This window comes from Rhinopithecus bieti, unplaced genomic scaffold, assembly GCF_001698545.2.
Source record: "Rhinopithecus bieti isolate Rb0 unplaced genomic scaffold, ASM169854v2 scaffold_761, whole genome shotgun sequence".
Taxonomy (NCBI): Eukaryota; Metazoa; Chordata; class Mammalia; order Primates; family Cercopithecidae; genus Rhinopithecus; species Rhinopithecus bieti.
The window spans coordinates 438,269-449,225 of NW_016803176.1; the positions used below are offsets into that span (position 1 = coordinate 438,269).

Here is a 10,957-nt window from a genome sequence, read left to right on the forward strand (position 1 = left end):
TGGGTAGCAGAGTGAGACCTTGTCTCAAAATAAATAAATAAAAATAAAAAATAAAACCATTGTCCTGATCTTAATAAGGAGATAAATCATTCTCATTCTTTAGAAGTAACAAATTTTTATAGACTACTTGATATTAATCTATGATTAAACTTTTTCAAAGCAACACCTTATAACTTGGTAACCTAAATGAGTATTATCTCTACTAAAATGTGGCCATTTACTTCCAAATTTTGTAAGTGATAGACAGGTGCATATATATGTGTGTATATATATTAGTATATATGTATATATATCCAACTTCAAATCATTTTGTATAATGAAGCATTACTCTTATATTACATGACCACATAGCCTAGTGAACACTGATTATAATCAGTTGTTTATATGTCTGTTTTCTCCATGTGTTCATGAACTTTATAAGCTCTGATAGGAAAAAAACAATGTCTCATTCACTGTTGCATTTACACAGTTAGTGAAGTGTGTGAATACAAAAGGTACTCAATACACATTTATAGAATAAATTAATGTCTTTGAAATTTGTCTGCAGATGGTTATTTTTATTTGTCTTCTTATTTTGAAACAGAATATTTCAACTTAATATAATTCTGCCCTATGTCCAGTAGCTTTTCTCCCACTATAATTCATGAGTCCTTTTGAGGATTTTGTTTCTCCCTTCCAGTGAGGAGTACCCAGTTATGTCCTTCTCAGTTCTTATTTCCCAGTGTCTTAATTAGCTCTAAGATAACTATTCTAGCCATCTGCAAAATATCCCCCTCTCCCTAGTGCATATTTCCTAGTGTCTTAATCAACTCTGTATGTAGTGACTATTTAAGTCATCTTCAAAATATCTTCAAATATAGAAAGTGATAAAATTCAAGATAGACACAGAAAATCAGAGATGACCAAAACTAAGGTCATGACTAATGAAGGACTTCAGAAGCCTCCAGAAACCAGTGGTGGCAACTTTATTTAATTTTTCATGTGCAGATTACAAAGGTTCTAGTTACACAGAAATAATTTCTTCAGATGTTTCCCAGCAAATGTAAATTGAAAGCAACTATTTGCCCCTTGTCTCAGCTTTTTATTTTTTTATCCCTAAGTCACACATAATAGGGTTGTATGGTTTTGTTAATCTTAAAAGAAGGAGGGAACACACAAAGCATTCACTGTCACCATCAGAAAGGGCAGTCAAAGGCAGGGAGATTGGGGCCAGTTGTTCCCTATATGGCAACTGAATGTGTTCTATCCTCTGTTTTCTTGATGGATGGGAAACATTCCTGAACTTCTCCAGTCTATATCACCCAAGAGAAATGTGCTTTGAATATTTATCCAATATGAAGGTCCACAAAAGGTGATTAAGCAAAGTTCATGACTGTCCATCAAAATGCACAAATGTTCTATTAAAGAAAATAAACCCCTGATGAGATCTTTATGTGCATGCATATTCGTGAAATCCTGCCAATTTCTAGATTTTCCCATATGCAGTTAATATTTTCACCTTCAGTCCCCTCTTTTATAACACCTAACATGTCCTATACATCCTAGCTCAATGTCTTTTTCAGAATTAATGTAGGAATAAGTGAATGGATAGACTTGCTGAATCAGCAGCTCATCCTCCAATTCAAACCTGTATTTTAATAGATAGTTTATTTCTATTAATGTAATGAAATAATGTAATGATTATGTAAAATAATGTAATGATTTTCCTGCAGTTCTGTATTGGATACCATCATCTCCCTTGGATATTTTCTAGACATTTATAATGCCTGGTTCAATATCAGGTATTTTGATGTGCCTGTGTATAATGAATGTGCAAACTTGCATACATACACTTTAGAAATGTATTATTACATTCAAATCAAGTGCCCTCAAAGTTTAATATATTTTATTTTGAATAATGAGATATTGTTTCCCAAATAGAAAATTTTTAACTCCAAAATTTAGTGAATAAGTAAAGGAAACACTATGGTGTAGTAAGGCAGACCATTGGCTTGATTTATTAAGGTACATACAATTAAAAAGAATTAGTCTTTGAAAATGGTTGTGCACAGCACACTAACTGATAACATCATACAATTCAACCAGTTGGCAAAGTATCTAATGGTGTGCAGATAGCATCCAGTTACCAATTTAAAGTTAAAAGCTTTAGTCAATCAGTGGAATTTTTTCACTTATTATTAAGCAAATGCTTTATTTAACATTTTCACTGAATTGAAAGCTTTAGCATGATGTGGCATTTATTAGGTTGAATGTAGCCATTCGGAGTAGGAACTTGGTTCTAAATTCAATTTGAAGATGCATGTAATAAGAACTTCTTATAGTATCGTTTCTTTTTACTACCAAATAACAGATTAGTAAGTCAGTCAAGAGATATTCAATAAGTATAAACAGTGTGCAACAGTGGTATAGGCACTTATACGAAACCTGACCTTAACAGTAATATCATCTCATTTAAGTAAGATGACTAGCACTCATAAAATGAACAGAGGTATTGAAAGATATTCCAAGGATGCAAGTGGTTGTGTGATACACATTAAAAATGCCAAGCCAAGTGTGGTGGCAGACACCTGTCGTCCCAGCTACTTGGGAGACTGACGCAGGAAGATTGCTTAAGCCTAGGTGTTTGAGGTTGCAGTGAGCTATGATCGCCTCACTGCATTCTAGTCTGGGCAACAGAGGGAGATCTAATCTCTAAAAATAAAGGAAGAAGAAGAAATTTTGAAATTTAAAAATGCCAAAAATATTCAGAGAGTGGTTATGTGACAGTCAGAAAAGATGGAGGAATCACCCCCTTTTTCTTTCTTTTATTCCTGTAACCATTCTTCTTTTATTCATCCACTTCCTCTCTAGGACTAAGACATGAGAATAAAATGATTAAAAAATAATAGTCATTTCATTTATAGAGCACACAGTCTATTAAAAAGAAAAAAAGCATGTTAGGCAAAGAGAAAGGAGAGAAGCAGGAAACATTCTTGGAGATGGTGAGATTTGAAAGAGGAAGAATTTAGATTGATGGAAGATAATGGAGAAAGTATTCTAGGTATAAAAGCCAACATGTTTCAAGATATTAGAAATATTAGATCTCCCAAAGTTTCCTTCAAATCTTTGATGTTTAGCACTGAACTGGCATATAGCAGATGTCTAGTAAATATATGTTGATTTAATGTAACAGCATGTTTCTAAGACCACAAGAAGACATCTGGATGAAGGTTTCATTTTGAAGACTAATGAAAAATAAGGATTATCTAGTTCTACCCAACTATAGATGTGCCTCCAGGCTGAGGAAAGAATGTAATATTGGCTATAGTACTAGGCCTGCTTTTGATTAGAAATAATCAAATGAGGATGGTGATCAGTGACGATTAATGTGGCACTTATAGATAGACCTGATTTTGTGATAGCCAATAATATAGGCATGAGAAAAATCCAAGCCAGGGGAATCTGGAGAGGTCAAAATTGGAGAAACAATGGCTAATTGAGTCCATTTTTGTTACAGGGGATTCGTTTTCAGGATGAGGCCAGGAGTGAATTTTAAACTGAGTGTAGTTATTGGGAGATGAAGGTCAGGTATTTTTACATGAGGAAATAGGTGAAGTTAAAGCAGGAGGACCAACAGGAAGCAAAGATCAGGGAATCTCATCTGGTGGATGTTTATGTGTCTGGCTATTTTTAGTGAATGTGTGTGTGTGTTGATGTGTGTATGTTGATATGTGGTGTGTGTATGTGTGTGGGTGTGGGTGTGTGTGAAAGAGACAGATATCGTGGGCTATACACTTGCCAGTTTGAAACACAGAATATTTTAAGTGCAACTCAATTTACCTAAGAGTCTGGATAAAGGGTTCAGGGAGAAAAGCTATCCAGCTCTTGAAAGAACAAAGGTTTTCAGTATTACAGACCTTGGCCAGTATACAGCATATTGCTCTCTATCAAAATCAAGGATAAATGGAAGCTTCTTTTTAAAGATGGGATTGGCCTTGTTAATTCACTGACTGTTTCTAATCAAAGTCCTCAGAAATTGATAATGACAAGTGAGAAATTATTCCGGAAATATAGATACATCAGGGCTATTTTGTACATCTATATCAGCTCTGGCTTAGTGTTCACATTCTTTCTGATCAAAAATTGGCCTTAGAAAACGTTGGTCAGCTAAGCATTACGGAATATATTTTTTAAGTTAAAAAATATATTCTCCAAATATACTGCTCCAAAGCAGTCAGGATTTCTCTTGATGCTACTAAACTCATAATTGTGTGACATGCTGAGTCACCATCATGCTGCCTGCCTTCATGGCTCACTCTGCCAGGTGTAATGACCCCGTGGCTACATCCGTCAACATTTCTGCATCTACTGCCAGTGGGTTTGACCTGGATGTTAGCTTAGATTGTAACCCAGAAATAAAACAGCACCTGACTCAGAGTGAAATAAACATTGCTGCTGGTTCCCCACTGACTCTATGCCCTCACTGACCAGGAAAAGTTTATAGCCAGTTCACCTCCAAGGAGTAGGGTTGTTGTGAAGGCTCCATGGAGGTTAAATACACCAATTAGGCTCCACTGAATAAAGATTAGACTTTAACCTGCTGATTCCCCATTACTTCCTTCATACAGTAGGGGACCTAGCAAGATAATGGCTGCTGTTTCTGGGGAAAAGGCCCAGCAATCCATTTCTCTGATAGGTGGTAGTGGCTTTTAATCCTCTCGTGTGGCGGGGAGCTAAGCAGGATCTGGAGGGGCTGGAAGCACCACGTACTGCAGCCACATTCTTATGCTACTGTTGTCTTCCCACTAATCAGCCTTTCTTCATCATGGGAGCAATCTGAAACTAATTGTGTGATTTTAGTAGAGAAGAAAGAAGAGTAGGCCCTAGCCCCATACCAGCAATCTAGGCACAAGGTATTTCCCCTGTGGACTGGCACAGTGAGTACAAATCATCAGAATGAGAATGTATTTGTGCTGGTAACTTTCCTCTGTGTATGTTTTCACAGAGATATAATGGAAAGGGGCTTAAGAAAAAACTCAGATATTCAAGGCTTCCCTTTAAAAATCTTTCTTACCCTTCTCTAGCATCCTAGTTTCAAAACAATTGACTACCATGTACTCCAGTCTCCTAGTAATTGAATAATCACCTTTCCTCCTTGTTATCTGCACCCTGCTCTATATCCTGATCACATGAATGGATCTGGGGCCTTGATCCTGATACTCCTTTATTAATGCAGGTCACTTATGTCCTTTGTGCCAAACTGAATGACCCTTTAACCAAATGACCGCTCTATCACTGCTTGTAAGACATCTTTGATCTCAGACTTGAGGGTACATGAGATGGGACCAGCCAGTTCATTTTGTCGACTTATCTCTTCTCACATTTAAGTCTCAGATAACTAAAACCTAGTCTTGCTCCTGTAAGGTGGCACACACCTCTACCTCACCCTTCCTGGGCTCCTTTTTTTTTTTTTTTTTTTTTTTTTTTTTTTTTTTTCTGCATAGTTAGTGCTACTGTGTACCCCATTTCTGTGGAAAATCACAGTGAAAGAATCAAGTCTTTGGAACCAAACCGAATGGAAGTTCTAGTCCATTTATACCATTTTAATGTTGAATGTTAGTAAACATCTCTTACAAGAAGTCCTTTATCTCTAAAAACTGAGTCAATAACAGTAACCTTATTTGGTGGCTTTTGAACATTAAATTAGCTAATGTGCATATACAAAATGAATATAAATATAGCCTTTAATCTGTCTTTGGAGTCACCTCCCTCTCTTCCCTCTCTTACTTCTTCCCTCTTTTTTCACCTGCCTTCTTTCCTTTCCTCCAACAAAAATTTCTGAGAGCCAGGCCCTGTGCCACAAAACAAGAACACAGTTCTCAAATAACTCAGTCATATTAGAGACAGAAACACACATCAATAACTTTATTAACTGCTACTAAGTAGTAATAACTACTTAGTAAAGGCCATAAAAGAGAAGGAGGCCATGACCAGCAAGGCTGAATTCTCTCACCACCAGATAGGCAGCATCTCCTCTCCAACAGACAAGGAATAGAAGGAGTCTGCTTAGGGTCTGCTGTTGAGTGTCCCCTCAAGCAAATATTTGATTATGCATTAATTGTGTGTTAGTATCACAGAAGAGACTGCTCAATTTCCCACCCCTAACAAATATTTGTCTCATCTTCTGTGTCCTCTAAACATTAATGACTAAATTTTTTTTTAATTCTGCCTACCGTATATAGCCCTTTATGACATGCTGATTGGTTTTAGCCAATGAACATGCTTCGTTTTGCTCCTCAGACCAACAAAGATCTCTTTACAGGCTACAAAGGTGATTTTTCTACCAGTGAAATCTTACAACCTGAGCTGTTTGGAAAGGAAGAACAATATATACGTGTGAATGTCAAATTATCTTTTAAATACTTTTATTTTCAGGCTCTTCAGAGATGTGATTAAGAGAAGTTGATCTATCCCTTACATTCCTTTATGTAAGAAAAGCAACGTGCAATGTAACTTGATCTTTGATCAAAATATAAAGTTCCCTGAGGTGCAGTGGCTCCCACTTGTAATGCCAGAACTTTGGGAGGCTGAGGTGGGTGGATCACTTGAGCCCAGGAGTTCAAGATCAGCCTGGGCAACATAGTAAAACCCCATCTCTGCAAAAATTGCAAAAATTAGTTAGGCTTGGTGGGCGCACCTGTGGTCCCAGCTACTTGGGAGGCTGAGGTGGGAGGATCATTTGATCATTTGATCATTTTATCGGGAGATCAAGGCTGCAGTGAGCCAACTGTGTCACATATGCGCACACACACACATAAACACACACACAAGTTGCTTTCAACATGGACAACAGGAAGAGAGTTGACAACTTGTGTACAAAGCTAATCTGAAAAATTGAGAGGAATCTGCTCCCCTTTTTTTTTCCCTCAGTAGCAGTTGATTTCCAATTTTAGCTGGAGAGTTGTTTCATTTTTCAATTTGATCACCTTAAAGATGCAGTTGGTGGTAGTGATTAAGATATATTCAAAAGAGAGGCCATGAGTTTGTTATTGTGCTCCAGAATGGAAGCTCCTCACCAAATCCCAATCCAACTGATGTCAAGACCATCTGGTTACTTACCTTTCCCCAGCATTTCCTCCTGGAATAAATGAGCTTCCTTAGCTCTCCTGGTTGATGGCTCAGAGGTTACTTTACATCATTTTTTCAGACAACAGGCAGATGATGATGTAATCTATGGATGTGATTGATGTTTAAATTTTTCTTAGAGGTAAAGTGCTTTCAATTCTTTGTGGAAAGATCTGACTTTAGGGGAAAGATTGTTATAATCACATGTGGTTAAAAGAATACTTCCCACTCAGGGTTACAGGGTGAGGAGAAAGCTTGATTCACTTAGGAAAGCCAGGAAGTTTTGGATGTGATTTTGCCAAATGGTAGTAATTTTAACAAGTGCCGTCATAGAAAACACAACATTTGGCTCCCACTGTAGTTTGGTGAGGTAGTTAGAGCAATAATTATCATTCCAACTGAGACGACTGGGCTTCCCCAGGGATGAAATACTTTTCTCAGTGTCTCCTAGGTAGCATGTCACATAAGGATCCAAAATCACCTGTGCTAGCTTTGAATGTTCTGCTTTTCTTTAAAACCCTATTACTTCCTCAGCTAAAGTAGGCACGTCTGTGCACTCTGTCTTTACAAGATAGCCGTCGCATAATCTCAATTCAACTTTAGTTTCTATTCCTTGATTTATCCTTTCCAAAATTAATTTATATGTTTATGAAGTAGCAAAATTAGCTTAGGCAAAAAAAAAAAAAAAAAGTACATTTGAGAAAAAATATACAAACCACTAAGGAAATACTATAATTTAGTACTATCTTTACATTACGTGGTACTCCATGTTCCTGAGATACCTCTTTTATAGAGAAAGCACCCACTGAAAGGTTGTTCTGTGGTATAATGCAGGGAAAACCATAAATCTGTCTGGATATTATGCCTGGAGAGAGAAATTAGGAGTCAGAGCTAGATGATATAGGAAGAGAAGCACGAAGGAAGTGAGGAATGGCAGTCTTCTATCATGATATATATATTAAAAATAGTATTTAAACAATTAATAATAGCAATTTTGTGAATCAAACAATTTAGTTGCATGCATTGCCTTAAGCAAAAATTGCTACTAATCAGAACTGGGAAGATTAGTGGCAAAGAGGCCCATTAGTGGTACAGGTTGCTTCCTGGGAAATAAATCACTCAAAATGACTTATTATGTAGCTCTAGTGTATAATATTAAGTAGAAGTTATAAGACAGTATGGTCAGAAGTATCTGAGGAATTCGTCAAAATTTCAATTTATTGTGCCTTCCTCCCGGGGTTTCTGATTCAATTGGTGGGACCCAGGGATCTGCATACTAATTTTCCGGGCTATTCTGTTAGAAGTGGTCTAAAGACTATACTTCCAGAATTTCTAGTACCTAGAATCGTCACATTCACAGGGACAGAAAGCAGAATGATGGTTGCCAAGGGCTGGAAGAGTAAGAAATTTGAAATTCATGTGTAAGTGGTATAGAGTTTCAGTCTAGAAAGATGAAAAAGTTCTGGAAGTGGATGCTAGTAACGGGTGCATGACAATGTGAATATACTCAATGCTACTGAAATATATGTATCCAAAAATACTCCAAGAATTTCTAACACAAGAGGAGGCCATTCTTTAAAAATATTGGTGTGTCTTTGCTTTCGTAATAAGTGTTGATAAAGAGAATTGATATCTTCCATTTAAAATATCATAATTTGTGCTCTATTATGGATTAATATTGTATGATGGTCATTTCTTTATGTTAGAGTGAAAATAATGTACTAAATAAAAGATTCATAATACTTCATTTTTGCTTTATTAAGAGAACATATATTTATTATATATCCATAGTCTGACCAAATTAATGGGAATTTAGAGCTACTCCATCTGCATTCTAATGACTACCCTTCCAAATGCTTCTCTAAAATAGATTTATCTGACTTTACCTTATCTTGTTTTTGTGATAAAAATACGTAGTGATACTCATGCTTTTTTCAGGACAGGGTGTGGGCCAACGTAGGGAAGAGCCTGAACTGCATTATTGCTATGGTGGACAAACTGATTGAAAGAGATGGCGGCAGTGAAGGCAGTGGCGGCAACAATGATGGAGAAAAGGAACCTTCGTTAGCAGACCCCATCCCCTCTCACCCAAGAGGTAAGAAATCTTTTTTTCCCAATCATTTACTGAGTAAACAAAATGAGAAAGTCATGATAAAATAAGATAGAAAAAGAGGAGTCAATAGTATCTTTGATGAAAGTGCTGATAGCATGATTTTCCACAGCTCTGGCTTGGATGATGGAAGGCTATTTATCAAATTGCATCTCAGTTGTGTTTTCAGAACTGCTAGCAATGTTCTTTTTTTTATTCTCTTACCACATAAAAAACCTTGAAAAAAGAAGTGTTTTAAGGATCTGACATAGTTTAACCTACCTTTACACATTCCTCCAAAATTTTTTTGAAAGATAAATAAGCATCTGCACTTAACTCTTAGAAACTTAGAGGCGTATCAGACACAGTATCTCACAGTGGTTTCTTAACAGAATGTAATCAGATAGGATGACTTTTGCATTATTCTGAGAAATATTTGTGTAAATTATCTCCAAAACATATAGAAAGATTTGATTGTAAGGAACATGTTAGCATATTGCTCTAAAAAATATATGACAAATCTAGATTTTCGTGAAACCATGCACACATGTATACATGTGTATACATGTGAGTGCATGTGTTTTTCTGTGGAGAGATAGGTGGGTAGGTAGGTAGATAGGTAGGCAGATACTTTCAAATGTATACCTTATTATAAAGTTGGCTAGAAAATACAAACAAAATTTTAACTATAGGTGTGTCCCTATAAATGGTTTTGAAATTTTCTTTTTGTTGATTTGATTAATGTTTGCTTAATGTTGACACAAAAACCAAGACAAATGTTCACATCTCTTTATGGCAGTAGGAACTGCTATTAGGGTTGAGTCAGACTTTTTTGCTGAGTACCTTAAGTGTTTGTAGAGAATAAGCAATATTATCCTACTATCTTCTTCTGAAATCTGTTCTTTCTTTCACTTTAAAAAGAAAAGAGTCATAAGCATAAGAAAATAGAAACATTTATAAAATTAGATTTATGTTTCCTCAATTTGTTTTCCTGATTTTTCATTACTCACATTTTTGTCAGGAGTTTAATTATCTCAAACATCAATCTTTCATCACTTGATTAACAGTAGAACCATTTCTAAATTATATTGTAAGCTATGGCTTCCTAAAGTGTTCTTATTGTAGATGGTCCCTCTTCCTCTGTCATACATTCATATAGGTGAAACATTTATGCTAATGTTCTTTATGTTCACACCTACTTGATCTAACTGTATGTAGAGATTTTCTGTTTTTAATAATACCAGTTTTTATTAGTTAATGAATCTTGTCTAGCTTCATAACTTTACATGAATCAAAATGAAAGCTTGTCATAGCTATGTCATAAAGAAATAGCATACTTCAATTGTCTTTAATTGAACATATATTGATTATCAAGTATGGGCCAAACACTGCTGTCCTCTAGAAAATGAGGTAAGAAGAATTCATTTTAGTGACTTACTATGTCCATTGACAGATTTTTTTCAAGACATTTTATTTTTTAGCAGAAATAAGAGACACTGGATTTTGTTACATTTTTTGTTCAATGTTGCCAAAACTTCTCACTGAAGACAATAAAATTCCAAAATATTTGAAATTATAGTGTGTGTGTGTGTGTGTGTTTATCTTGTATTTCACCAGAAGACTGCATCTGAGCAATCAAAATGCATTTTAAAAGGTAAAATATTCAGTAGATAAATCATCTGTAAGATAAGATGAGTCATTTTCATTTGAATATGAGATGTTGTGTAGATATAGTCTAAAACCAAGTAGAAGTTGCTGCAAAAG

At 35.7% G+C, this 10,957-nt stretch overlaps 1 protein-coding gene across 4 annotated transcripts in view; it reads left to right on the top strand.

Moving 5' to 3' along the window:
• INPP4B (inositol polyphosphate-4-phosphatase type II B) overlaps positions 1-10,957 on the top strand; it is a 551,727-nt gene that overhangs the window by 425,975 nt on the left and 114,795 nt on the right. For all 4 annotated transcript variants that reach the window (XR_001884600.1, XM_017867638.1, XM_017867644.1 and 1 more), the window contains one exon: positions 9,043-9,199. Coding sequence is in view for 3 of the 4 variants with exons in the window: in XM_017867638.1 (XP_017723127.1) it covers positions 9,043-9,199 (157 nt within the window). In the remaining variant the exon portion in view is untranslated. The remainder of the gene's footprint in view (positions 1-9,042; positions 9,200-10,957) is intronic.